Source organism: Miscanthus floridulus, chromosome 7 (assembly GCF_019320115.1).
Source record: "Miscanthus floridulus cultivar M001 chromosome 7, ASM1932011v1, whole genome shotgun sequence".
NCBI lineage: Eukaryota > Viridiplantae > Streptophyta > Magnoliopsida > Poales > Poaceae > Miscanthus > Miscanthus floridulus.
In genome coordinates, this window is record NC_089586.1 from 117,916,067 (window position 1) to 117,943,528 (window position 27,462).

Sequence of the window (27,462 nt, forward strand, 5' to 3'; positions counted from 1 at the left end):
GGCAAACTTACGTATGAACTAAACAGACCTTGTAGCTTTTTTTGAGGGGTTCTTTCTGCATGTAGACCAGCATCGGTCGTCTCAACAAAGATTGTGGATAGTGGACAGGTGAGACACAAGCACGGCCCAGAAGCAGTTCTTCCAAACAGGGGGCCATGGACTTTTTCTCTAGAACACAGCTTCCTCAGACGCAGAAGGCCTGGTCTACGTTGAATTAGCCCATTTTATCGAGGCCGTGGGCCGAGGTTCAGGTGGTGTTCGGATCCGACGACTAAAATTTAGGAAGTATATTGAGAGAATGGTGTATAGTGTTTGGATACTAATAAAAAAAACAAATTACATAATCCATAAGTACTCCACGAGATGAATTTTTTAAGCCTAATCAATCCATCATTAACACATATTTACTGTAGCACAACACTGTTAAATCATGGGCTAATTAGGCTTAAAAAATCCGTCTCGCAAATTAGTTTATATTTAATACTCCATACATGTGTCCAAATATTTGATGGGACAACAACTAAAATTTAAGAGGGGCAACCAAACACCACCTTAATCTACCCAGTTCCCTACACACTTCGTGATCTAATATCGCTGCCTCGTGCCTCGCCTACGCCGCTTTGGCTTCTCACGCCGTCTTTGCTCTGGAATTTATAAAAATAGAACTCGAAACATCGGTCGTTTACACATTTAAGACTAGATCACGTTTATACACATAGATAGATCCACTTATCATCTTGAGTGGACCATATTCGTAGAGATAGATGGATCCATTTGTCAATCGGAGTGTCATCGTAGAGTGAATCTTTTCGGTGTCATTTTTGTAATGAATATTTTCGGTGTTATTTTTGCAATTTTTTATATTTTCCACTCCCCATTCGAGTCCCTCCGCTTCCGCCCTTCCACCCCCGCCTCCACCTCCACCTCGTCCCCAGCGGCGGTCGGCAAACCCTAGAACCCTAGACCCATCCGCCATACTTCGGTTACTGGGCGCGGGCTAGGGCCCGGCCTCCGTATTCGCAGCTCACGGCGATGCCGCTTTTCATCTCCGACGAGGAGCTCCGGCTCCTCGGCGGCGACACGGCCGCCGTTGCCGAGCGGGCCGATGCCGCCATCCGTGAGCTCCGGCGCCAGGTGGATACCGTACGCGCCGAGGCGGACGCCGCTGCGATCGCTGCCGAGCAGACCTGCGCCCTCCTCGAGCAACGGTACGCCTCCCTCTCCGCTGAGTTCGATCGCTCCCAGGCCGAGGCCGCCGAGCTCACCGCCGCTGCCGAGCGCCGCGCTGCCGAGCTTGCCTCCTCTCAGGCGGAGATACATCAACTTCGCATCCAGGCGGTAAGTTTCTACGTTTTCAGTTGAATGATCACATTGTTTGGTTTAGTTGGGTGCACTGATCACTCGATGTTTGTTGTTGTAGATCGCTAAGGATGGTGAGGTGGAGAGGTTGAAAATCGAAATCTCGGAGCTGCACAAGTCCAAGTGTCAGTCGCTGGAGTTGATTGAGCAGAGAGATGCAGAAATAAAAGAGAAGGATGGCATCATCCAGAGCTACTACGACAAAATTGTGAGCACTTCTGTTTAAGTACTTTTAATAATATATATATGCACTAACCAGTCAATTTGGCAGCCATATTCATAGTGAATGTAGGGTATATGATTACATAAATAAAGTTTTTGCGTGTTGCAACTGAATAAGATATTCTTACAAATTCATGCATGTTTGTTAGGAAAAATGTGGATACTGTGGGATGGTTAGGTCCACATGTTAGGATGCGCTAGATCTTATCTTAGATTCTTATCAGTATTGAACTTTGTAACGTCAAAGCATGCTCAGTTATACGACTAGACTATCTAAATTATAAAAGCATGAACTGTTTTGATTAGAGTGACCTATGAATATTCCACCAAGCCCTGCCACTACTTTTCTAGTCCTGTGGTCTATAGACACTTATTTACATGCCCTCTTCTGCCCAAGCTGTGGTGAACAAGTTCTCTGCCTGAATTCACAAGTCACAAGAAGTATGGCTCGCCACATGTTCCATGTCATGTGTAGCAGCCAACCAAAAAGGCTCTTAGTTTTTCATTTTCTTTGAGACTTTAATTCTCTTTTATCTCGAGAATTGGGTATATATCCTGCAATTTTTGTTTAAGTTTACTGAAAACATGGTTATCATCTTTTCAGGTAAATCTGGCAGAGACTTCTGCTGGTAAAGAGGCTAGGATACAAGAGGTCGAAGCCAAGTTTACCCATTGTCAAGCAATTTGCAATCGCATTACCCAGGTATGAACATAAAATGGATGAATTGACACCGAGATGCAGAGTTGTTATTTTAGTCTAGTACTGCCTAATACTCTTTGATGCATTAATACTGACTAATACTGAGCCTTACCCATATGTTTGCATGGTGCACCTGTTGGTTCTTATGTGGTTTGCTTTTCTTTGTCAGGAGAAGGAGCTTCTTGAAAAGCACAATCTCTGGCTTGATGAAGAACTGAAAGCAAAAGTGAAGAACTTAGCTGAACTAAGGAAAACAAATATGGATGAGGAGGCTCGGATGTCAGCAAGGATTGCTGAGGTGAGTCTTTGTGATCTAACTCATGATGGATAGATATGATTTAGAACACATACGCTGACTTAACCTTCGTGTCTCAGCTTGAAAGAGAGATTTCTGAATCTTCTAGCTCCTTGAGGCGAAGCAAAGAACGCATCTCTGAACTGGAGCAAAGGGTATCCTACATGGAAAAGGTAATTTCTCATGCAGATGATTGCAGTATTACTGTTTCCATCTAATTGTTTCTCTTTATATTTTGGTGATTGAAGGAGTTGTGCTCAACAAAGGACACTGCAGCTGCTAATGAGCAACGTCTGGGTGCGGAGCTTTCAACTGTATGGTTTTATCTCTCTTAACTCTCTCTCTGTTTGCCGCTGGTATGTGTGCACCCTTGTGAAGGGCGGGCCTGGTGCAAGCGGTAGAGTCTTACCGCCTGTGACCGGAAGGTCCCGGGTTCGAGTCGCAGTCTCCTCGCATTGCACAGGCGAGGGTAAGGCTTGCCACTGACACCCTTCCCCAGACCCTGCACAGAGCGGGAGCTCTCTGCACTGGGTACGCCCTTTATGTGTGCACCCTTGGTGCTGCTGTATGTCAGTATTTGACTGCCGCCTAGCGCCTAGAGATTCTCCACTCGTCCCCTGTTATCTCCTCATGCCTATTCACCATTCTTATAGTTGAGTGAGACTTTTTGTCACATCTTAATTGTTAATATCTGATGATCCTGTTACCTGATAGAAACTCATTATGAATAGCTGATGCAATGGAATGCTTGTGGGAACACCTGGAGTACTTTAACCCTTTGTTATCTCTAGTAGATGATTTACCATAGCTCATGGTGCTTAGGTCATGAAACTTGCTGAACTTCACAAAGAAAGTTCTGAGGAATGGTCGAAAAAGGCTGGGGAGCTCGAAGGTGTTATTAAAGCATTAGAGGTAATGCCTTTGCTTGTATATCGTGGTTACATGTTTTTGTCCCAGAGTCCCAGTTACAAACAGTAAATAATTCATGATCAATTTCTCCTACAAACTAGACACATCTGACCCAAGTTGAAGATGAATACACGGAAAAGCTTGAGAAGGAGTCCTTGTCCAGGAGAGACCTTGAAAAGGTATATCTATTTATATGTTCATGTTCCCTGCAAAATTTTAGTTGGTTGCAAGTTTATTAGATCTTGTCATAACCTGAGCAAGATCTCAGATGTTCTTTCATTGTGCTCTGTGATCTTATTACCGCAGGAAGCTGTCAACTTGAAGCAGAAGCTTGAAAAGTGTGAACTTGATCTGGAGAATACAAGGAAGTCCAGTGAATTGAGCCTCATTCCATTGGCCAGCATTGCAGAAGACTCTTCTGATCTAGTCGACACAACAGTACGAGGACTGTATGATCTCTAACACTTGACTTCTTTTGTCTAGTGCTACAATTTTCACAAACATCAAGAGCTTGGTTTGTTATACAATTGTGTTTGCATTTCTAATTGAAACATCATAGTTTTTCCCTATTTGTGCTTTAATTAAAATTTGGATCTTTATTTATGGGAATACCTTTATATATATAATTATATTGGACGCCATTACCTTCTTTTTGTGTTAGATCCTTTTAGATATGATTGTCTTTGGTGCATGTCTAATACAAACCCCCGTCAAAGTTCGCAACTTATATGCTATATAGACTGTAAGTCCTTAATTCCCCTAAAATTCTTGGGTTGGTTATAAATGTGTTACATCAAACAAGTTGAAATGCTAGGAAAACAAAAAGTTGTGAATTATTTATCAAATCACCAGCTGTTAACTTTTATTTTGAAATGATTGAAAATTGTATCACCCTAGCATATTGACCCACTTTTGGTGGATGTGGACTAATGGCCTGTCCCATACCCTTGGCTCTGCTTGGCCTGCAGCAGCCCATGGCAGAGTTTTGTCCAAGCAGTTGTGCCCCCCTTTTCGACGATGTTTCATTCAGTGGTGATGAAGCTGGTAGGCCTAACTGATCTACTGCAGCCTCTTTTGGTGGTGGGGCTATTCAAACTGAGATGAGGGTACAATAGGGCATATGAAACAGAATTCATGACTAACAATCATGCTAGGATTTGTTTGTTGCAGGTTGATCGCTTTAGTCCTTTCCATGTCATTTTCTAGGGACATGGAATGGGAATGTTGTCATGAATGTAGCACTCCCTGAACCTTTTGTTTTATTGCACTTCGTACTTCTCTAGGCCAACTTTTAGAGATGATTTTTTTTGTAGAAGTGGATGTGGGATATAGAAGAAAGAAATGAAGAAAGCATCACTTCTGAGCATTCTAGGGTAATATTTAGGTCAATGTCTTTTTTATAAGAAATTTTAGATGCTGGCAAAGAAGACTGCAAAACGAGCGGTGAGTGAGGCAAAGGGGCGGGCCTATGAGGACCTTTTACCAACGTTTGAGTACGAAGGAAGGAGAGAAGGACATTTATAGGATGGCTAGGGCTCGTGATAGGAAGACAAGGGACTTCAACCAAGTCAAGTGCATAAAGGATGAGAGGGAGCAACTCTTGGTGAAGGAGGATGAGATCAGACATAGATGGCAAGAGTATTTTGATAAATTGTTCAATGGTGAGAACGAGAACACCACCGTTCAGCTGGACGACTCGTTTGATGACACTAACAGGCGCTTTGTGCGGAGGATTCAAGAATCGGAGGTCAGAGAAGCCTTGAAAAGGATGAAAGGCGGTAAAGCGATGGGCCCTGATGGTATCCCAATCAAGGTGTGGAGATGTCTCGGGGTTATAGCTATAGTATGGCTAACCAAGATGTTCAACAATATCTTTCGATCGAACAAGATGTCTGAGGAGTGGAGAAGAAGCATATTGGTACCAATTTACAAGAACAAGGGAGATATCTAAAGTTGTACTAATTATCGGGGAATTAAGTTGATGAGCCACACTATGAAGTTATGGGAGAGAGTCATCGAGCAGCGCCTGCGAGGAACGACGTAGATATCAACAAACCAATTTGGTTTCATGCCCGGAAGGTCAACCACAGAAGCAATCTTCGTAATAAGACAAGTTATGGAGCGGTTTAGAGAGTAGAAGGACTTCCACATGGTTTTCATTGACTTGGAAAAGGCTTATGACAAGATACCAAGAAATTTTATGTGGTGGGCTTTGGACAGACATAAAGTCCCATCAAAGTACGTGACCCTCATCAAGGACATGTGCAACAATGTTGTGACTAGTGTTTGAACAAACGATGGTAACACAGATTACTTCCCGATTAAAATTGGACTTCATCAAGGGTCAGTCTTAAGCCCGTATCTCTTTGCCTTGGTAATGGATGAGGTTACCAGGAACATACAAGGGGATATCCCTTGGTGTATGTTGTTCGCTGATGATGTAGTGTTAGTGGACGAAAGCCAGGCGGGAGTAAATAGGAAACTAGAGGTATGACGACAGACCCTTGAGTCTAAAGGTTTTAGATTGAGCAGAACTAAAACTGAATACATGAGATGTGACTTTGGCGGAGCTGCACAGGAGGAGGGAGATGTGAGTTTAGAAGGTCAAGTAGTGCCTTAGAAAGATATCTTTCGGTATATGGGATCGATGCTACAGAGGGATGGAGATATTGATGCAGACGTTAGCCATAGAATCAAAGCAGGGTGGATCAAGTGCGACAAGCTTCTGGCATTCTCTGTGACAAGAGGGTACCACAAAAGCTAAAAGGCAAGTTTTATAGAACGGCGATTAGACCGGCTATGTTGTATGGAGTATGGAGCAGAATGTTGGCCTACAAATATTCGACATGTTCAACAACTGAGTGTTGCAGAAATGCATATGTTGCGATGGATTTGTGGTCACACAAGAATGGACCGAGTTCGGAACGATGATATACGTGATTGCCTAGGGGTAGCACCAATTGAAGAAAAGCTTGTCCAACATCGGTTGAGGTGGTTTGGTCATGTCCAAAGGAGACCTCCAGAGGCACCAATGCATTGTAGAGTCTTAAGCCAAGCTAATAATATGAGGAGAGGTAGAGGAAGACCGAAATTGACATGGGGGAGGTAATAAAAAGAGATTTGAAAGCTTGGGATATATCTAGAGATCTATGTTTGAATATGAGTGCTTGGAAAGCAGCTATTGAAGTGCCTGAACCGTGACTTGGAGCTCTTGGTGGGTTTCAACTCTAGCCTACCCCAACTTGCTTAGGACTGAAAGGCTATGTTGTTGTTGTTGTAACAGTCGTCGACATATAATTGTTAAATAATGATACAAACTATTTCCACTTGACGCATCCAGATTTCTTTCCCTGATTTATCATTATTATTCAGTATCATGGAAACTGTCCACATTTTCTGTAGTGTCACATTTATTGAGGAAGTAGTAAAGATAATAAGGAAAGGGGCAAAATGACGAAAGATGAGTGAATCAAAATGGTTGTTCATATTTAAAGTTTGTCTTTCATTAAACCTTGCTCCTATTTTGCAGGCCTATTTCTGATGCAGTTAATCAGAATGACCTAATGGTTATTCCAAAGGTACCTAGTGGTGTTTCTGGAACTGCTTTAGCTGCTTCTCTTCTTCGTGATGGTTGGAGTGTATGTCTTACCTCTTTTGTACTCTTAATTTCTTTGTTTTCACTTCTCTTTATGTTGCCTGATAACATTCATTGCATTATCAGCTTGCCAAGATCTATGAGAAATACCAAGAAGCTACTGATGCTTTCCTTCATGAGAGGCGGGGAAGGAGACATGCAGAAGCAGTTTTGGAGAGGGTAAGTTATTGTGCTTGTTACTATCTCTGAATTGGGATCCTATCAACTGCCCGTCTTTGTTTTACCCAAATGATCGACATTGGTTAAATTTCTTTTGTGCCATTGGAATTCTATTTGCCTTTGGCATGACACAGGTGTTCCCCACGTGTCATTGGGATACTAATAGAAAATAAGAGATTGAAAAATTTTGCTACGGCAAATAAGAAATTACCCTGTGGACGTTTGGCTTTCTATTTTCAATCTAGAATGTCGAAGTAATTTGAATCTTCCGTGATGGATAAGTCTCATGTGTGGCTGGTCTTTGTGGGGCTATGATGCTCACATGATCATGGTCCTTGTGGCTGTTTTTCTGTTTTTAGGACAACATCTTAGACTAGAGGACAGCATCTTAGAGGACAACATCTTAGACTAGAGGACAGCATCTTAGCTAGGACAGCATATTAGCATCTTAGACTAACATCTTAGACTAGCATCTTGGCATATGCTTGGCTGGCTAGCAGCCTATAAATATGTAACCCCAACCCCTTGGGTTGGCATGGCATTTGTGTGAGCTTGTGTGAGAAATAGACAAGAAAATTGCCCCAACTCCTAGTGTCATCCTCTCTCGATGAGAGTAAGAATTCTCCTACTACCAAGAGTGAGAATTCAGCGACTAACAAGTGGTATCGGAGCCGTATTATCCTGTAGCCTGAGCATCTCTTGCTCATCTTCTCTCCCAGCCCCACAACAGCCCCAGCTGTTGGCAGCAGCAGCTCCTCCGGCCGCTCCTGTTCACTCCTCTCCCAGCTCGTCTGAAGCAGCCCTCTCCCCACGCAGCAGCCCCCCGGTAGCGCGTCATGTCCGCAGGGCAGTCTCAGCGCTCGGTCGCCTCGAGCACGCGGCGTCGGCAGGAGGCCGAACTTGCCGCGGCAGAGGAACGCGAGCGAGCGGCGGCAGAGACCGCTGCGGCGGCGGCAAGGGCGTCGAGGCTAGCAGCGGCGGAGCTGGCAGCAGCCAGAGCGGAGGCGGAAGCAGCGGCGGCGGCGAATGCAGCGCGTGCGGCGGCGGCGGAGGTCGAGGCTCTGCGCGGCAGCATTGGCAGCTCCATTTCCGCTGACGACACCGCCGACGCGGACCTCGAGCTGCTAGAGAGGGAGGCAGCGCGAGCGCGGGCGGCGCAGTGGACAGCCGCGCACGTCCACGAGCGTGGCGGCAGCCCAGACAGGCGCGGACGCGCTGGCGGCGCTCCTGGAGGAGGCGCGCACGGCGGTGGCGCTCCTGGGGCAGCCGCGCACGCCCACGAGCGCGGCGGCAGCCCAGACAGGCGCGGACGCGCCGGTGGCGCTCCTGGAGGAGGCGCGCACGGCGGCGGCGCTCCTGGAGGAGGCGCGCACGGCAACGGTGGCGGACGGGTCGATGGAGAGCGCGGCCTTCACAGGCAGCGTGGCTCTCTCTCCCCGGATCGGTACCGACGGGTCGATGGAGAGCGCGGCCTTCACAGGCAGCGTGGCTCTCTCTCCCCGGATCGGTACCGTGGTTACCACGGGCTCCAGGCTGTTGTCAGGGACGTCGGTCCCGGCGGTGGGTGGCCTACCCTCACCAAGACCAACTACGTCGAGTGGGCTGCGGTGATGAGGGTAAAGCTCCAGGTGCGGCACATGTGGGAGGCAGTCCGGTACGGCGACGTCGACTACGACCTAGATCGACGGGCGCTGGATGCTCTCATCGCTGCAGTCCCGCCCGAGATGCAGTTCTCGCTTACCAGCAAGCGGACTGCCAAGGAGGCTTGGGACGCCATCGCTGCGGCACGCATCGGCAGCGACCGCGCCCGCAAGTCCACACTGCAGGCACTTCGCAAGGAGTGGGAGAACCTGGCTTTCAAGCCAGGTGAGGACGTTGATGACTTTGCTCTCCGTCTCAACACTCTGTTGCAGAAGATGGTGCAGTTCGGCGACGACACCTACGGCGAGGAGAGAGCTGTCGAAAAGCTCTTCCGCTACGTCCCCGAGAAGTACAAGCAGATGGCTCGCTCGATCGAGTCGCTGCTGGATCTCTCCACGATGTCGATCGAGGAGGCGATAGGTCGCCTCAAGGTCGTCGATAGTGATGAGCCACAGTCCCTCTCAGGGCCCATCACCACTGGCAGGAAGCTCCTTCTCACTCGGGAGCAGTGGCTTGCCAGCCAGGGTGACCGGAGGAAGGGGGAGCCTTCTTCCGCGACAGGCGGCCGCAAGCGTGGCAAGCCACGTAAGGCGCGCAGAGACGCCCAGGCCGGGGCGCGAGGACGTGCCGAGGGTGATGCCCGCGGAGGCGCCCAGGGCGGCGCCGCCGGCAGGCACAAGCCGGCACGAGACGACGCCTGCCGCAACTGCGGCCAGCTTGGCCATTGGGCCAAGGACTGTCGACAGCCACGACGCGGCCAGGCCCACGTCGCACAGGCGGAGGAGGAGCCGGCTCTGTTCATGGCACATGCCAGCATCGAGCTACCTCCAGCGGCACCGGCCGCAGCGGCTCTCCTCCACCTTGACGAGCCAAAAGCACACGCCCTCCTCGGCGACAGCTCCGGCAACGACAAGACTGACGGGTGGTGCCTCGACACCGGCGCCACCCATCACATGACCGGTCGACGGGAGTTCTTCACCGAGCTTGACTCTAGCGTCCGAGGCTCCGTCAAGTTTGGGGATGCCTCCGGCGTGGAGATCAAGGGCGTCGGCTCCATCATCTTCACCGCCGTGTCTGGTGAGCACAGGCTGCTCACCGGAGTCTACTACATCCCCGCGTTGAGGAACTCCATCATCAGCTTGGGACAGCTGGATGAGAACGGTTCGCGCGTGGTGGTTGAGGACGGAGTCATGAGGATTTGGGATCGTCGTCGTCGCCTTCTTGCCAAGGTATCCAGAAGCGCAAATCGACTCTACGTCCTTAACGTGCAGGTGGCACAACCCCTCTGTCTCGCTGCTCGTCGGGACGACGAGGCGTGGCAGTGGCACGAGCGTTTCGGGCACCTTCACTTTGAGGCCCTGAAGCGGCTCAGTGCCACGGAGATGGTGCGAGGCCTGCCGTGCCTCGACCATGTGGAGCAGCTCTGCGACGTCTGCGTGTTGACGAAGCAGAGGCGACTCCCCTTTCCCCAGCAGGCGAGCTTTCGAGCCAAGGAGAGGCTCGAGCTCGTGCACGGGGACTTGTGTGGCCCGGTGACACCGGCCACACCGGGAGGACGACGCTACTTCCTGCTGCTCGTCGACGACCTCTCCCGCTACATGTGGGTGATGGTCCTCGGCAGCAAGGGAGAGGCTGCGGACGCCATCAGACGCGCGCAGGCTTCTGCGGAGGCGGAGTGCGGCCGCAAGCTGCGCGTGCTGCGCACCGACAACGGCGGCGAATTCACGGCGGCTGAATTCGCGTCGTACTGCGCTGACGAGGGCATTCAGCGCCACTACTCCGCGCCGTACAGCCCGCAGCAGAACGGCGTCGTCGAGCGGCGCAACCAGACGGTTGTGGGGATGGCTCGGGCCCTCCTCAAGCAGAGGGGGATGCCGGCTGTCTTCTGGGGAGAGGCGGTGGTGACGGCCGTCTACATCCTCAACCGCTCGCCTACCAAGGCGCTCGACGGCAGGACGCCGTACGAGGCTTGGCATGGGCGCAAGCCGGCGGTCTCCCACTTGCGGGTCTTCGGCTGCCTCGCGTTCGCCAAGGAGCTTGGCCACATCAGCAAGCTCGACGACAGGAGCACTCCGGGAGTGTTCATCGGCTACGCGGAGGGCTCGAAGGCCTACCGCATCCTTGACCCGAAGACACAGCGTGTGCGCACGGCGCGCGACGTTGTGTTCGACGAAGGGCGAGGATGGGCGTGGGACAAGGCGGTGGACGATGGCTCGGCTCCGACTTACGACGACTTCACTGTCGAGTACGTCCACTTCGAGGGAGCTGGGGGAGTAGGCAGCTCTTCTTCGGCGAGCGCGTCTACCCCAGTCCCCGAGCCTCCACCGACCCCGGCGCCTGCTACTCCGACAGCTCCACGCTCTCCAGCCAGGACCTCGGCTGCGATGAGTTCTTCGCCGGCTTCACCACAGCCGGCAACGCCACGCACTCCAGCACCGACAGGCACCTCTCTGGGCACGTCTACTCCAACACCAGCTCGTGTCGAGCATAGCCCGGTTGAGCTTGCTACTCCGCTCTCTCACGACGAGGAGCGCATCGACGCGTACCACGACGGCGAGCCGTTGCGGTACCGTACGATGGAGAACCTTCTCGGCGACCAGTTGGTGCCGGGACTGGTGCCTCATGACCTGGAGGACCTGGAGGCGCAGTTGCACCTTGCGTGTGACGACGGCGAGCCTCGGTCGTTCGCAGAGGCCGAGAGACACGCGGCATGGCGCGCCGCGATGCAGTTGGAGATGGATGCGGTTGAGAAGAACCGCACCTGGGAGCTTGCTGACCTTCCTCGTGGTCATCGCGCGATCACCCTTAAGTGGGTGTACAAGCTGAAGAGGGATGAAGCCGGTGCCATCGTCAAGCACAAGGCTCGCTTGGTGGCACGAGGTTTCGTGCAGCAGGAGGGGGTCGACTTCGACGACGCCTTTGCTCCCGTGGCACGGATGGAGTCCGTGCGACTCCTCCTTGCGCTAGCTGCCCAGGAGGGCTGGCGTGTTCATCACATGGACGTCAAGTCGGCGTTCCTTAACGGCGACTTGAAGGAGGAGGTCTACGTGCACCAGCCGCCGGGATTTGCGATCCCCGGCAAGGAGGGCAAGGTGCTCCGCCTGCGCAAGGCCCTCTATGGCTTGCGACAGGCACCGAGGGCGTGGAATGCCAAGCTGGATTCCACGCTAAAGGGGATGGGCTTCGAGCAAAGCCCGCACGAGGCGGCCATCTACCGACGGGGCAATGGAGGTAATGCCCTGTTGGTGGGTGTCTACGTCGACGACTTGGTGATCACCGGCACCAAGGATGCGGAGGTGGCGGCATTCAAGGAAGAGATGAAGGCCACCTTCCAGATGAGTGACCTGGGGCCTCTCTCCTTCTACCTGGGAATCGAGGTACACCAGGATGACTCTGGGATCACGCTTCGACAGACCGCCTACGCCAAGCGCGTCGTTGAGCTAGCTGGGCTCACCGACTGCAACCCAGCTCTCACTCCGATGGAGGAGAGGCTGAAGCTGAGCCGCGACAGCACGACGGAGGAGGTGGACGCTACGCAGTACCGGCGTCTTGTGGGGAGCCTTCGCTACCTCGCCCACACACGGCCGGACTTGGCATTCTCCGTCGGCTATGTTAGTCGGTTCATGCAGCGACCGACGACGGAGCACCAGCAGGCTGTGAAGAGGATCATCCGCTACGTTGCGGGGACTCTCGACCACGGCCTCTACTACCCGAGGTGCCCTGGGGCGGCACACTTCGTCGGGTACAGCGACAGCGACCACGCCGGCGACATCGACACCAGCAAGAGCACGAGCGGGATCCTCTTCTTCCTCGGCAAGTGCCTCGTTAGCTGGCAGTCGGTCAAGCAGCAGGTGGTGGCCCTGTCCAGCTGCGAGGCCGAGTACATAGCGGCCTCCACCGCTTCGACTCAGGCGCTCTGGCTCGCTCGACTGCTTGGTGATCTCCTCGGCAGAGACACTAGAGCGGTGGAGCTCAGGGTGGACAGCAAGTCCGCTCTGGCCCTGGCAAAGAACCCCGTGTTCCACGAACGCAGCAAGCACATCCGGGTGAGGTACCACTTCATCCGAAGCTGTTTGGAGGAAGGGAGCATCAAGGCGAGCTACATCAACACCAAGGATCAGCTTGCGGACCTGCTCACCAAGCCCCTTGGGAGGATCAAGTTCCTTGAGCTCTGCTCCAGGACCGGGATGGTTCAACTCTCCCACAAGACGACGCACAAGACTTAGGGGGAGAATGATGGATAAGTCTCATGTGTGGCTGGTCTTTGTGGGGCTATGATGCTCACATGATCATGGTCCTTGTGGCTGTTTTTCTGTTTTTAGGACAGCATCTTAGAGGACAGCATCTTAGACTAGAGGACAGCATCTTAGCTAGGACAGCATATTAGCATCTTAGACTAGCATCTTAGACTAGCATCTTGGCATATGCTTGGCTGGCTAGCAGCCTATAAATATGTAACCCCAACCCCTTGGGTTGGCATGGCATTTGTGTGAGCTTGTGTGAGAAATAGACAAGAAAATTGCCCCAACTCCTAGTGTCATCCTCTCTCGATGAGAGTAAGAATTCTCCTACTACCAAGAGTGAGAATTCAGCGACTAACATTCCGATGGGTCTGATGGGAATTAGAAAGAAGTATGCTAGTTTTTCTACAGGATCACAGAAACAGTAATGTCTTTTACTTTAAAGAGATCCTTCGTGCACAAGAATGTGCTTCTTTATCTGAAACATTGTCGATTATCTGAATATCTCTTGTGTACCAGGTTTTGCATGAAATAGAAGAGAAGGCTGAGCTTATCCTAGACGAACGGAGTAAGTTTTCGCACATTGTTCTTAACCTCTTGAAGCACCACACAAGTGAAATAACATTACTTGGCAGATGAAAGCACTGCAATACTACTTACTTTATGATTCCTCTCAACCATTCCTCTCTGTTTTTTCTTCTGATCATAGCTGAGCATGAGAGGACGGTCGAAGCTTATGCTCTAATGGATCAGAAATTGCAGCAAGCATTGCTGGAGCACGATAATTTTGAAAACAATATTAGGAATCTAAAGGTACGCAGTATGCAGGTATTACACGTTGATAGGTTTCATTGAATGCAGTTTTAACATCCACATACCTTTCAGTCTGAGCTGAAAAGGCGGGAACGTGATCATAGTGTGGCACAGAAGGAAATAGATGACCTGCAAAAACAAGTGAGCACTTCAACTTGGCATTTGCATTTCAGTCTGCTCGTTTTCATTATTGATATTTCAAATTTAAATTACATGGGAGCTTGTGAACTTTCAAACAGATTGTTCGTTGTGATTTATTTGTGTGTGTCATGTATGAGATTGGAGCAGCTTCAGGTGGTGGGACAGTGGGAGCCCCCGTAGATATTTATGCTGTGGTGGTTATCCACTAATGTCCTTCCTCCTTCCGTTCGTCCTGAAGTTGTTCCAAATATTTCAAGTCTAATAAAAAAGCGTGTGTGAAGTTATATAAATTATGTTTGTTATGCATCATTTCGGCATGAAAATGGCCATGTGTTATTGCATATCCATGTTGTGATTTTTGTTTTACTGTTCTTTGTAGGTTGCTGTTCTGCTAAAAGAATGCCAAGACATACAGCTTCGTTGTGGTTCTAGCCTTCCTAATGTAGGTCATGGCGCTTTTTCTTCAAGCTTAGGCAATGTTCTTTCCAATGTAGAGCATGATATCAAGGACAATGTAAGTCTCGTACTCTCATGGCTATCCCTTCTAAGGCCTTTTGTTTCATTATGGTTTTGCATCACATTGTTGTCTTGTCTTACCATATTATAATCTTTGGCAGATGTTGTTTAAAGATATCAACGGGTTAGTTCAGCAAAATGTTCAACTAAGAAATCAAGTTCACATGCTCTCAGTCGATCTTGACAAAAAGGATATGGAACTACGGGCAAGTGTGATATGTTGCTGTTTTTTTACTGCACGATTTTATTGTTCAATTTGTCAATTGCTAGTTATATTCTCAGTTTCAATTGCGAAGATACTTAATTTTATTCCTACCTTTGTAGGAGAGCTTCCAAATTGAGTTGAAGAAAATTACAGATGATGCTGCGTCCAGGGTTGAAAAAGTTATGAAGAAATCTGAAGAACAAGCAATAATGATTGAATCTCTTCATCGATCTGTATGTCTTACATATTCTTCTTTCAAAGACAGAAAATCTTTTTGTGTTGAAAACATAACATCAATTGCTGCATGTACCATGAATCATGAGGTAGCCTATTGTTATTCTTTATTGTTACAGGTGGCGATGTATCGGAAGCTGTGTGAGGAGCAGCAGAAGGCTCGTTCAAATGTTGATTCAGCACCCAATCCTCTGCAAGGTTTGTTCTATTATGCCTTTCTTTTGATTTGCCCTGCCCATTAGTTGAATAACTTGTATTTGTGTGGGGTTGACTGTGTTGTGGTGGTTTATGTCAAGGCACTTGTACTTCACAGATGCTCTTGGATGTTAACTTTACCTCACTCTTTCCTTTTTATTCTCTAGAGAGCAGCAGAACGGACCTGATGGTTCTGTTTGAAGGATCACAGGTAATTTTCTGGGTGATACCTTTCATGCAGCCTATATGAATACTGTGGTTTTGATCTATTCCATCCTGTGTTTTCTACCTCAACTCTATAGGAAGTCTCGAAGAAAGCTTATGAGCAAGTCTCTGAACGAGCCAGAAGCCTTGATGAAGAGTTGACAAAATTGAGGTTGGTCTTTTCTCTCATTGTTTATCTGGCTTACTTGTTACTTCACATAGCTAATGATCATTGTATGTTTATTTTTTATTTCATTATATAAGATCTACAGTAAGCTTTTAGGGGGTTGTCGGTAGCTTTATAGGTCAGAAATTCATGAACCATAATTTTTTTTGTAACATTTGAGTAACTGCTAATTTTTTTTGTTGCGAAAAAGCTAGCTAGTTTACCCTTTGGTAGGGGGTTGTCGGTAGCTTTATAGTTCAGAAATTCATGAACCATAATTTTTTTGTAACATTTGAGGAGTAACTGCTAAATTTTTTTGTTGCGAAAAAGCTAGCTAGTTTACTCTTTGGTAGTAGCCACGTCTGCGGTGGTCTCATGCTGGTAGCATGTTGTAGGAACTTTCAGTTCTCATCCACACCGGGTGATATACACTGTTAATTTAGTTTTCCTTGCACTTCCGTTTGCTTTTATTTTGTTTGGTTGTAGATGGCATATTTATTGAAGTTTGACTATGATTCTATTTCTGGATAAAGTTCAAATACCTTCAATACTTACTGTTGTCAATTCAGGACTGAGCTTGAGTCTCTGCGGTCTGAGCGTGATAAGGCAGTGCTTGAAGCTGATTTTGCTCGGGACCGGCTTAATGGGTTTGCAGGGGAGCTTGAGCATCAGGTTCTTTTTCTGTATTGTAGTATTGTTTTCTCGTCTTAATTATATTACTCACACAATTAATTCTCAGTTCTTCGTTTATTTGTTGATGAGAACTCTTGTGTATTATTCTTCATGCTGATTTGGTTTATTCTCCTGTAATTACAGAGGAAGGAGTCTAATTCTGCTTCACTTAGGAATGCGGAGTTGATGCGTTTGGTAGTTGATTACGAAAGAAGACTTCGTGAAGATTTGGATTCTAAGCAAGCTTTAGAGGAGAATCTAAGGATGCTATCAATGGAGGTTTGTTTGCATTTTGTGCATCCATTAAATAATTATAATTATGCAGAATCCTGACATGATTTCCCAACATTCTAGGTGTCCACATTGAAGAATGCAAAAGAGAATTTAGAGAAGTCGGAGAAAAGAGCTTTGGATGAAGTCCGTGATTTAACGGAGCGAGTGCATCGTTTGCAGGTTTTTTTTTTGTCATTACCACATAGCCAAGTTTCTGTATATGTGTATTCTTTCTGTGTATATGTATCTGATATTTTACTTTTCAGGCTACAATCGACACAATCCATACCACTGACGAGGTTCAAGAGGTATGCAGTTTTAGGCTTTATAAGATGAGTCATGGAAAGGTTTGGAATATATGTTGCCTCTTTGTTAACCTGTGGATTGTTTAGAATGCAAGGTCCATGGAAAGGAGAAATCATGAGGAGCACATTAAGCGACTGGAAGTAAGTTTCCTCCTTGCTACTTCTGCGTGGTGATGATTGCTTGTATTTTCTTTCTTATGTATATGGATTGCCACTAGTGTTTTGTTTTATGTTTATGTTTTCATGGTTAAATATTTTCGACCGCTCATCTTGTGTTCAAGCTTGTAACAGCTCAAAACTTAGCACGAGTTATCTGCTTTACTCTTTCCTTTCTCTTTAATCTTACCTAGCTACTGACCCAGTTTTTCACAAACTGAATCATTCTGCAGAGAGATTGGGCTGAACTTAAGAAGGAGCTTCAAGAGCAGCGCGATCATGTTCGTGTTTTGTCGCTCGACAAGAAAAACGTGTTTGACAGCTGCATGAAGCAGGTAGAGGATATGAGAAAGGAGCTAAACAACTCGTGGAAAGCTGCTTCTGATGCTGAATCAAGGGCTGCCATTGCGGAGGTTTGTTGAAATATTTCTATTTTAGCTGGACTGATAGCATTATATTTGAGATTGGGACAATTTTGATTTGTTTCTCTTTCTGCAGGCCAAGTGTTCTGATTTAGAGGCAAAGCTGAAATCGAGAAAGGTAGATACAAATGAGTCGAAAACTGTGATTTTGCAAGCATTGAATATCAGAAATCAATCATATTTTTAGCGCTGATAATCTTCATAGTTTTTCACATGTGTGCTTTTTTATTGGTGAACCATTTTAGGCTATGTGAAGTGATTACTTTGTATAGTGACAAAAGTGCATGCCATTTTGAGGATTTTAAACTCCTGTAGAAGTACGATATATTTTAAGTTAGAAAAGCGAAATTTGTAATACTTGTCACTAACCTTTGATATTGAGAGTCTGTCTAGTTCCTTGGGGATGACAATAATATGTAGAGAACTCCTCATGGGCCATATATGCCTAGAATATATAAGTGCTATGGGCATTGACGTACTTACCCCACCCCCACCCTCAAACTCAAGGTGGAAGCGGAGGATCTGAAGCATTGAGTTTGAGTAAGCGAAGTCGATGCTGCCAGAGTTTGTGCTGTAGTGAAAGAAATCTGCCACTTGCAATTGAGAGGGTACATATTGAAGAGCAATTGTTTTCTCATGACGTGCTTTTCTAGATATATGCTATGTCGTTTTGGCTTTTCTAGATATACGCTATGTCTAGATACATAGTTTAGAAAAGCCAAAATGACTTACAATCTGGAATGGGGGGAGTAATAGTTAATATTAAATTGACGGGCTGCAACAATATGCTGTGGTAGTCATTGCAGGGTACCTGGATATTTTTGAAGATACTGCAACACTGAAAGCACCAGGTTTAGTTTTTGGAGTGTTGATGCTGATGTATTCCTGTTTGTGAATATTTCTGAACAAATAATGCTAGATTGTTCATCAGAATTACTTTCATATGATTATATTTTTTTTTAATGATGTATTAGTTTTAAAAATAATTGTCTAAATCCCATATCAGGTCTCCTGCCAGTTTAAGAAAATATAAACTATACTAGGGACTGCAGTAATAAAAAGATTATCTATCTGGTAGGAGAGGGAGGACATGCTATAAGGCATACCATTATGTGATGTCTGTTTTTTTTTTTGAGAATGTGATGTCTGCTGTTCATGGCCAAATTTTAAAAAAATGGCCAGTTCGAACCTCGTACAATTATAAGACCAGATCATATGTTGTACTAGATAGATCATTATCGTGTAAGCTCCTAATTGTGCTGTTATTCTATCAGGTCATTTCAAGGGATGGTTGCCATGAAATCTCAGCCGCATCTGAGGTGAGCTATAATTTGTTGCTATATGCCATTAACTATGTATCTATGAGTTTGTACTCCAATTATCTTGTATCTACGTTCTGCGGGATAATTGTAAGGACTATAGTACTGACATTTTGATTTAAATGGGTTCTATATTTTTTATATCCTTGTCTTTCCATGTTCTTTTGAAGCACCATTGAATCTTTGCACAAGAAGTCATTGCCCCGCCCCTACCCTCCTGTGTCAAGTGTTCCTTTATGCAGCTCATTGTGTATTAACTTGCTGATTGCCTGATACTTGGTGTCTTCGTCACCAATAGGAGAATGATGAGCTATTCCAGTTGAAAGAGGAATTAGAGAAATACAAGGAGGAAGCACAAGCAAATAAGAACTACATGGTTCAGGTGCCCATCTCACACCTTGTTAAAGCCCAGAAGATCATGCTTACCTAGATGTAAAAATGTTTCTATGCAATGGAAAACTAAAATGAAAGTTAAAACCACCTTTACCACTATTACTTCTTAATATGGTAAAGTGATATTCTATGTTTCCTCCCTTATCTTTCCTGTTACCGACCTGAGTGCTATGTTCATAATATTTTAAATCGGAGGGAGAGGCTTATTTATGACGACAGCACCTTAATTTTGCCTTCCATGAAAGGTGCTTATTCTCAATGTATTGATCTCCTGAATTATGCAACATGAAATCTTGTACAGTACAAAGAAATCGCACACTCAAATGAAGTCGCGTTGAAGCAATTAGAATCTGCCCATCAGGACTACAAGGCTGAGGTACCAGAATTTTATATATGTTACATTGAAGACTACCTTTATTTTATATATGCACATTGACTTTGGTAGTTTTCATGTATAGACCGAGGTTGGCAGGAAAGCCTTGGAAGATGAGATTGTTAAGTTGAGGAATAAGTTATCAGAAATGGAAAAGAGTTATATCATGAAGTGTGAAGAAGCTGCCAATGCGATTGAATCTAAAGAGAAGCACGTCACTTCTCTCATGAATGAGATTTCTGTTTTAAGAACAGAAGTTTCTCAGAAACGGTAAGCATTGGTTTACTCTAGAAATACTTTTCTAGTGTACTTCTAGATGAATTGATGTTTTTTTTTCTGTTGTTTTGTTCCTCTTAACAGGCCGCAGTTAGAAAAATTAGAAATTGAATTGGCTTCGTCAAAGAGTTCACTTGATGAGCAGTATAAGCGCTGGCGAACCGCCCAAGATAATTATGAACGCCAGGTTTTCTTCTTTTATACTTTTGCTGATGTGAACCAACTTTTCTTGTGGAGAATGAGGGAAGCCCCCCACCCCCAAATAATAGTAATAATAACAAAATAATATAAAAATGTTGGCCACCATGCTTTTGATTCATGTTGCTTCCGGTTTCATCATGCGGTGCATAAGTCTAAGTGATTTTGTAGAATAATTCATTGTATACTGCTATAATCATTTAGAATCAGCTAGCTTAATAGTAATGACTCATGCCGAATTGTTGGCTTTGCTATTTGGAAAGTTGTGAACAAGGATGTGCATTCGAATTGTAGTTCATGTACTAGCTACCTCTAGTTAGGAGCCTGTGCCTTGCCACGTTTTTTAAATAAATGGCAAGTCCCAATCTCTATCTACTATCCTAGCCGGGGAACTATCAAGTCATCAAGCCAAAAATTCCCTATCATAAAGCAAATGAATTTATATACTATATAGATCCTCTTTTGTCACATACAAATGCACACAAAAATCAGCTTCATAGGCGTAGAGAAGATCCTCCAAGGTGGAGGCAAAGTGTGCAACATACCACTAGCCACCACCACCACCGCAAAGCACAAACTCAGAACTTTTAAATTATGAAGATTATTATATATCCATGATTGATTCATAGCATCTATCAGATTTACGTTTATTGTGAACATCACAAGTGTATGAATGCAAGGGTTTATACTGATCTGTATTCATGTTTACATCTGTCTTCTGTAGGTTATTCTGCAATCTGAGACAATACAGGAGTTGACAAATGCTTCTAAACAGCTATCTTCGTTGCAGCATGAAATCACTGTACTTCGCCAGACAGCAGATGCACTGAAAACTGAAAATGTAACTTTCCCTGCCACTCTGACCATGTAACCTCTTTTTTTGGGCCATTTTTAGAATCTATGTTATATTTCAGTCAGCCACATATACCTTTGAGTTTTTGTCTGGCTGTGTGCATGCCACTTCCGTAGCTCCTGGTCTGCCCTTCATAAACACCTTTCCTTATTGAAAGTTTGAAACATGAAACGTGAATTGGCAGGAAATGGTGGTGCATTAACTATCTCATTATCTGGTACCCATGGTGGGGCCTGCTGCTGATAAGTCGTATATTTATTGCCAATGTATAGATATACATATACTTGTTCTTGTAAAAATATTTTTTGATTAGCCATGTTCTTGAACAATATTATTGCTGATTTTAATATGTAATGCAAATATTTTTTTATTTTTCATTCTCGTACAAGTATTTTGGGTAACCAAATCCATGATCGCTATTGTTGCTGATTTTAACAGGCAATGAGTCTGATTGGTTACTTGCCTTAGCCTTAACCTGCATTAGACCTTATGTAGCATAACCTAAGCTAGCATAAACATATCCAATATCTTGCTGCACAGGCAAGCCACATTTGATAAAATTGTGTTTGGTTTTTTACATTTTGTTGCATATATATTCACCTCCAAGTTCTAGTTGAGGTCTCATGTTTCTAGTAGCGCTATGGTGGTGAGAATATTTCATTTTTTGTGTGCTACCGGCTTGTGCGAACCTGCATTGTCTAATACGACCAAATCTAGCGTACTAGCTATTGCAGAGCACTGTGCAAGCCTGCATAAGAGCCTATTCAGGCAACCGAACATGAGCAAATTGGCACTGTACTGTACAAGCCTGGATAAAGGCTAATACAGTCAACCAATCAACCAATCAGACCCAATGTGATCAAAGCTTGGTTATGTTTCTTTCGCATTTCTTGTCTGACTGCTTGTTATCCCTATTTCATCTTCTGTTGTCAACTTCTTGTTTTGGTGGTTGTATGGCTGGCTTGGGTTCCCAGAATACCATCTCTGTTTTCATTGGTGGACTTTGAATCCATCTATATTCTTTGGTTTCCTTATGCTAGTCTACTTTTGATGCAGGATATATCGTTAGCACATACGTTATTTTTCATAAATTTTGATTATGTATAGTGCCTTCTTTTTGTGATAAATGGGCAAAGCAATCAGAAATAAAATCAAATTGGGCCTCTTCGTGCATTTTTTTTTACAAAAATGTATTGATTTCTTGATGTGCTACAGGTGTACATTTGCTGCATTGATTCCTAGAGTTTCCATTGGTTTGTTTCTTACGTAACTAATCCACACTGCAATCATTTCAGGATTGTCTAAGATCTTCTGCTGAGCAAGAAAAGATAGGCTTATTGAAAGAAAAGGACGATGCCCTGCAGAAGTATAATGAGCTTAATGATCAGGTTATTTAGCAAATTTTGTGTTGAATAACACACTATCGCAAGAGTATTTTTTATTACAATTTGATGTTGTGTTATTCTTGTTTAAGTTATTTTCTGCCTGTTCTTCTGGTTGTGCCATTGCCACTTTTTCATTCATACCAGAGCTAATCAGTTCCATCACCACATTGAATAGTTTACTACAGAATGGGTGTTAAACCAATGGTTGTTTAAAAGTTAACCTTGAGCTTTGAGGGGCCTATGTTTTGTAAATTCGTATCTGGAACTTCAACACCTATTCTTATTTATTTTAGCGATTATCATTAGAACTGAGGGATGGCTTGTGCCTGTGATCCACATTGTTGTATTTGTATTGTCACTGAATGTCATGCGAGAGAACATGCATACTACTCCCTCCGGCCATCAATGTAAGGTGTATTTTGGTTAAGGCGTATTTCAATTTGGGAGAAGTCTTCAAAGTGTATTTTGACCTGTCGTTTGTCTTCCATTTTTTTGTCAATGGTTATAAAATTTACCCTGTATTAAAATTGCTTCAAATACGAATCTATTGATGCAATTTTTGTACACAAATGTGCATATAAATTCACTAATTGTTAGTCAACACTTGCACAGTTTGACTTTTCTCAAATAAGACCTTACATTGTCGGACAGATGGAGTAGTTATTTAACATTTAGTTGTAACTGCATGCTCGACATTCACCTTTTCTTTTCTTTTCTTTTCTTTTCATAGCACGTGCCTACTTCAAGTGTTAATTTGTAGTGGACAGATTGTTATTGCTGGGGTGTTGTGTTGACATATATTTGGAACAAATAATTGCTCTGTCAGTTAGGGATGAAACTGGACTGTATAAATCTCGTACCGTTTGCTGTCTTTGTACCAACCGTTTTCGTATAACCGAGAAAATGCAGTAACGGGACGGAAAATGGGACAGGATTGACCGGGACCGGAACTGGAACTGAAAATGGTTGAGGATATATCCTGCCCGTATTTGCAGTTCCCCGTTTTTAATCGGCATAATACCGTATTCAAACTAACCGGGATGGCCTAGCTTGCTGCATGCTTTAGCCCAGCCGACTGTTGGCTCGGTGTTGCCGCCGGTTGGCCTGCTAGTGCTAGCTGCAGGTTACCCCCTTGAGGTTTGTCTGTAACAATTAGTTGTTTGTTTATACTTGTCCAATCAAATAGTTGACTCAGATTTGCATATCAGCTTGTGGTATCTGACCTGCTAGATGCTGTCTGCAGTGCTGCTTGCGGCGGCTTGCATCGCCTGCTTGCTAGTATTTGTATGTAACAGTTAGCTATTTGCTTATTCTTGTCCAATCAAGTAGATGACTTAAATTTGCATATCAGCTTGTGGTATGTATATTAGTCTATCTTAGATATGAAATAATATAACTCAGCACATCTTAGATATAGAAAATAATAAAACTCAATACCTGTAACTTTAAGTGTGTTATTGTGTACTTTGTTCGTGTTTAATATTCCGTTTCCCGTCCATTTCCGCCGAATCCCCGCTCGTATTTACCCGTTTCCGTATTACTGTCTATCCCGCTCCCGGCTTTTTTGGTCCCGGTCCTGCTCCCAGTCTGTTTTCATCCCTACTATCAGCGCAGCACTGTATGGTACTCCCTCCATTTAAAATTACAAGACATTTTGGCTTTTCTAGATTCATAATTTTTGCTATATATGCACATAGAATCTTAGATATACACTATAGATACATAGTAAAAGCAATGTATCTAGAAAAGCCAAAACGTTTTATAATTTGGAATGGAGGGAATATCATGCAAAAAGGCTTGAATTCTCTCCAAATAGATAAATGTCTCATGTGTAGTCGTAAATGATTTGAAGGTGAAAGAGGAGCTTATTTCCAGCCCTAACTTGAATTGGTTAGTGGCGATTGTGGACATATGTATTTTATATGTTCAACTCCTATTTCAACTAGGCATATATTGGGAGTATGTGTTTTCCATTGTACCAACACATTTAAGGGCTTCCAAGTTGTATGACATTTATTTCTGAAGAAATTTATGTAGAGTTTTCTTCCACTGATTCTTACTTGTATTCTTTTCATAATTAATGATTCTGAGTTTGGCTAGCATGCATTTTTGTTCATGATTTCCATTTTGTTTGAGTGCAGAACAGAATTCTACACAATCAGTTGGAAGCTTTGCACATTCGGTTAGCCGAGAAAGAACGGAATATTGCTGGGCTTTCATCACATCGTAATGATAACTCACATGCAGAAGATGATCTACAAAGTGTCATCAGCTATCTGCGCAGATCGAAAGAGATAGTAAGTATTGGATTTGGAGGCTTTTTATTGTATTCAGTTTGCACTAGATGTGGTTCTTATTCAGCCTGTTGACTATTTCAGGCCGAAACAGAGATATCATTGCTTAAACAGGAGAAGTCACGGCTTCAGATAGAAGTATGTTATGCTAGCATCTGGCAACCAGTCCTGCATTTGTCCTCATTCAAAATGCTTTTCGATTTAAAAATATAAGATTCTGTGGGCCATTAATTGCTGCTTAAAAAAACTGCAGCACTTTCTGCTAAATGCAATGTGCCATGTTGAACATATAATTAAAAAATTGTTCTGTTTCTGTTTGGTAAACTGTGTGTTGGTAGTGTCGAAGGAGCTATATGATTTTTTTTGCTGTGCGTAACATTGCCATCTAGTTGGTGTCAAAACGCCAGCTCTACTGGCAATTGTTTGCTTAAATTGACTTCTCCCTAATTTTAGCCAATTTGCTTTGGAAACAGTCTTTATCTGCCACATGTATTTATGTTGCTTTATTACTTTGTTACTGAAATTGATGACCCTTTTTAATTCATCTGTCTTCAATGAAATTAGCTTTTTTTTTATAGACTAGATTCGGAATATTTGGTTGGGACTTTTGTGTTAGTAGTTATATCGGATGGAGCATGTGAACCTCCATTGTAGTTTACTCTGCAAACTTTCTCCATTGAATGTATTATTGTTTCTAATTTCATATGTTTCTTTAATGTTAATATAGCTGGAAAGTGCTTTAAAGTCCGCCAAGGAGGCACAGGACTTGTTGCGAAGTCAAGCTGATAGTGCCAGGGCATTGATGTTCAAGGATGAAGAATTCAAGTCACTGCAGATTCAGGTGCAATTCAAATGTCTGTTGGGATTAGTAGATTACATAGCTCTGTCGCATTGCTATGTTGCTTTAACCTGGTTATTGAATGTATTTCAGCCTTATTAGCTTATTTGTCGTTTTTTCTTTGAAATGGCTGACCTCAGGTCAGAGAAGTTAACTTGCTTCGTGAAAGCAACATACAACTTAGGGAGGAGAATAAGCACAATTTCGAAGAATGCCAGGTAAGATATTAAATTGGTAATGCTTCATTGCTGGTTCATATCTGGATGTGCACAATTCTTTTTATTTTAATTTTGTGTGTTCAGAAATTCCGTGAAGAAGCTCAAAAGGCTAAAAGGGAATCTGAGAGGTTGCAGAACCTCCTACTGGAGAAGGAGGTAGACGCTGAAATGTGCAAAAGAGAACTAGAAATGCAGAAGGCAGAAATAGCAAATCTCAACCAAAGAATTTCTGAGGTAAGTTTTAGTCCACCTTCTAACAGTGTAATGACAAAATACCATGAAATTCCTTTGGCCTTATTAAGAACAGCAACTGTGGCTTTTGGTCCCAAGCAAGTTTTAGTCCATTGGTTTGTAATATGCAGGTTATTGTTATAAAAATCCTAACATTGTGAGAAGACAATATATGCATAGAAATCTACATATTGATATATTTTATTCTTCATATATTGAGTTCTGCACTTGTGTATTAATGATTTTTTTTGGCAGCTGATTGAAAATAGCAAAGGCATTGATTTGAACACTTATGAAGCCATGAAGAATGAACTTCAAAATATCAAAGTTAGTCATCTGCTTTTCTCTTCTTTTTTCTTTTGGATGATGCCATTTTGAATGTTTCTTGGTACATGATGTTTAAACAATTGAATTTGGTCTTCTGCACAAAACAGTTTGATGTCTGTCATTTTTGTCTAGGTTGACCAAACATTTGATGAATCTCTTTAGTGCTTGTTTCCCTATTTTATACAAAATATTTTTGCACCACTTTAATTCCTTTATTGTGAGTTTGTGACAAACTGTATGGGCTTCTGCACTGTACTTCTCTGTATTACGATTATTATTATCTTCTTTTGGATGGTGGCTTGCTTTGGGTTAAAGTGATGGTGCCGAGTCTCAGTAATTGTTACGAGTCATTAAGTGTCTAATTTCATCAGTAGTATGGTATTGGATTTGCTTGACTTTTTTAGGATCATATTTTAGGCGTCTTATTATCACATACATAATTATCGTTTTCAACAGTCAACCTTGAGAGAGAATTCTATGGAGCTTGAAAGTGCAAAGAAACTGGTTTCCGAGAAAGAAGTTGCCATAAAGAATTTGGAGGATAAGCTTTCCGTATGTCAATCTGAATTGGATTCCAAGGAAAAGAAGCTGAACGATGTAGAGGTGAGAATTATTCAAGTTTTTAAGGCCAATATATTAACTAATTCGCCACAGTACTTATAATTCTTATCCTATTGTAGGCCTCCCTTAAATCTGAGATTGACAAACAAAAGAAGATCAATATCACCTTAAAGGTTTGAATTTTTTTCACTTTCTATTTGCAATATTGAATATATATTTTCTATTTTTTTGTATTCATGTGCCTTCTCCCATTTTAAATGTTCCAGAGAAAGCATGACAACTTGATGAAGGAGAAGGTAGAGGTCGCTAAAGAAAATCAAAGCCTTGTAAAGCAGATGGAGGATCTTAAATCAAGTAAACACACTGTGCAGTTGCATCTTATTCTTTCCCACTTGTGCAAGCTTTTGAATAATTTCACGCTAGTTGCTGCAAATCTAATATACTTTAGCAGGTCAGAAGACAACATCGGAAACAACACTTGAGCAGGCTATAAAAGAAAAGGATTTCAGGATACAGGTTAGCACACTTTGCTTAAATGGTACACAAAATATTCTTTAGCCTTAACAGGAACATGTATTAACAGACATTAGAAAGAACCCTGGAAAAGGAGAGAGATGATAACAAGAAAGAAAAAGCAAAGAGTAGAAGGAACGAGAACACAATCTTTGGTGCTCTTCAAAAGGTGCAACAGGTACATTCGTTCACAAAAGTAT

At 44.1% G+C, this 27,462-nt stretch overlaps 1 protein-coding gene across 2 annotated transcripts in view; it reads left to right on the plus strand.

The window, feature by feature from the left end:
* Positions 1–885: 885 nt before the first annotated feature.
* The window catches only part of LOC136467709 (nuclear-pore anchor-like), a 32,948-nt gene continuing 6,371 nt past the window's right edge, over positions 886–27,462 (plus strand). For both annotated transcript variants that reach the window (XM_066466478.1, XM_066466479.1), the window contains exons 1-45: positions 886–1,338; positions 1,421–1,567; positions 2,186–2,284; positions 2,451–2,579; positions 2,657–2,749; positions 2,825–2,890; positions 3,399–3,488; positions 3,587–3,664; positions 3,792–3,934; positions 7,015–7,123; positions 7,207–7,299; positions 13,701–13,749; positions 13,891–13,994; positions 14,067–14,135; positions 14,515–14,649; positions 14,753–14,857; positions 14,976–15,089; positions 15,210–15,288; positions 15,453–15,496; positions 15,588–15,661; positions 16,225–16,327; positions 16,472–16,606; positions 16,682–16,780; positions 16,867–16,908; positions 16,993–17,046; positions 17,295–17,474; positions 17,560–17,601; positions 18,758–18,802; positions 19,101–19,184; positions 19,497–19,571; positions 19,654–19,838; positions 19,929–20,031; positions 20,767–20,883; positions 22,191–22,283; positions 24,422–24,577; positions 24,659–24,712; positions 25,302–25,415; positions 25,553–25,630; positions 25,715–25,864; positions 26,117–26,188; positions 26,645–26,791; positions 26,869–26,922; positions 27,016–27,103; positions 27,201–27,265; positions 27,333–27,440. In XM_066466478.1, the coding sequence (XP_066322575.1) occupies positions 1,033–1,338; positions 1,421–1,567; positions 2,186–2,284; positions 2,451–2,579; positions 2,657–2,749; positions 2,825–2,890; positions 3,399–3,488; positions 3,587–3,664; positions 3,792–3,934; positions 7,015–7,123; positions 7,207–7,299; positions 13,701–13,749; positions 13,891–13,994; positions 14,067–14,135; positions 14,515–14,649; positions 14,753–14,857; positions 14,976–15,089; positions 15,210–15,288; positions 15,453–15,496; positions 15,588–15,661; positions 16,225–16,327; positions 16,472–16,606; positions 16,682–16,780; positions 16,867–16,908; positions 16,993–17,046; positions 17,295–17,474; positions 17,560–17,601; positions 18,758–18,802; positions 19,101–19,184; positions 19,497–19,571; positions 19,654–19,838; positions 19,929–20,031; positions 20,767–20,883; positions 22,191–22,283; positions 24,422–24,577; positions 24,659–24,712; positions 25,302–25,415; positions 25,553–25,630; positions 25,715–25,864; positions 26,117–26,188; positions 26,645–26,791; positions 26,869–26,922; positions 27,016–27,103; positions 27,201–27,265; positions 27,333–27,440 (4,569 nt within the window). In that variant the 5' untranslated portion in view covers positions 886–1,032. The remainder of the gene's footprint in view (positions 1,339–1,420; positions 1,568–2,185; positions 2,285–2,450; positions 2,580–2,656; positions 2,750–2,824; positions 2,891–3,398; positions 3,489–3,586; positions 3,665–3,791; positions 3,935–7,014; positions 7,124–7,206; positions 7,300–13,700; positions 13,750–13,890; positions 13,995–14,066; positions 14,136–14,514; positions 14,650–14,752; positions 14,858–14,975; positions 15,090–15,209; positions 15,289–15,452; positions 15,497–15,587; positions 15,662–16,224; positions 16,328–16,471; positions 16,607–16,681; positions 16,781–16,866; positions 16,909–16,992; positions 17,047–17,294; positions 17,475–17,559; positions 17,602–18,757; positions 18,803–19,100; positions 19,185–19,496; positions 19,572–19,653; positions 19,839–19,928; positions 20,032–20,766; positions 20,884–22,190; positions 22,284–24,421; positions 24,578–24,658; positions 24,713–25,301; positions 25,416–25,552; positions 25,631–25,714; positions 25,865–26,116; positions 26,189–26,644; positions 26,792–26,868; positions 26,923–27,015; positions 27,104–27,200; positions 27,266–27,332; positions 27,441–27,462) is intronic.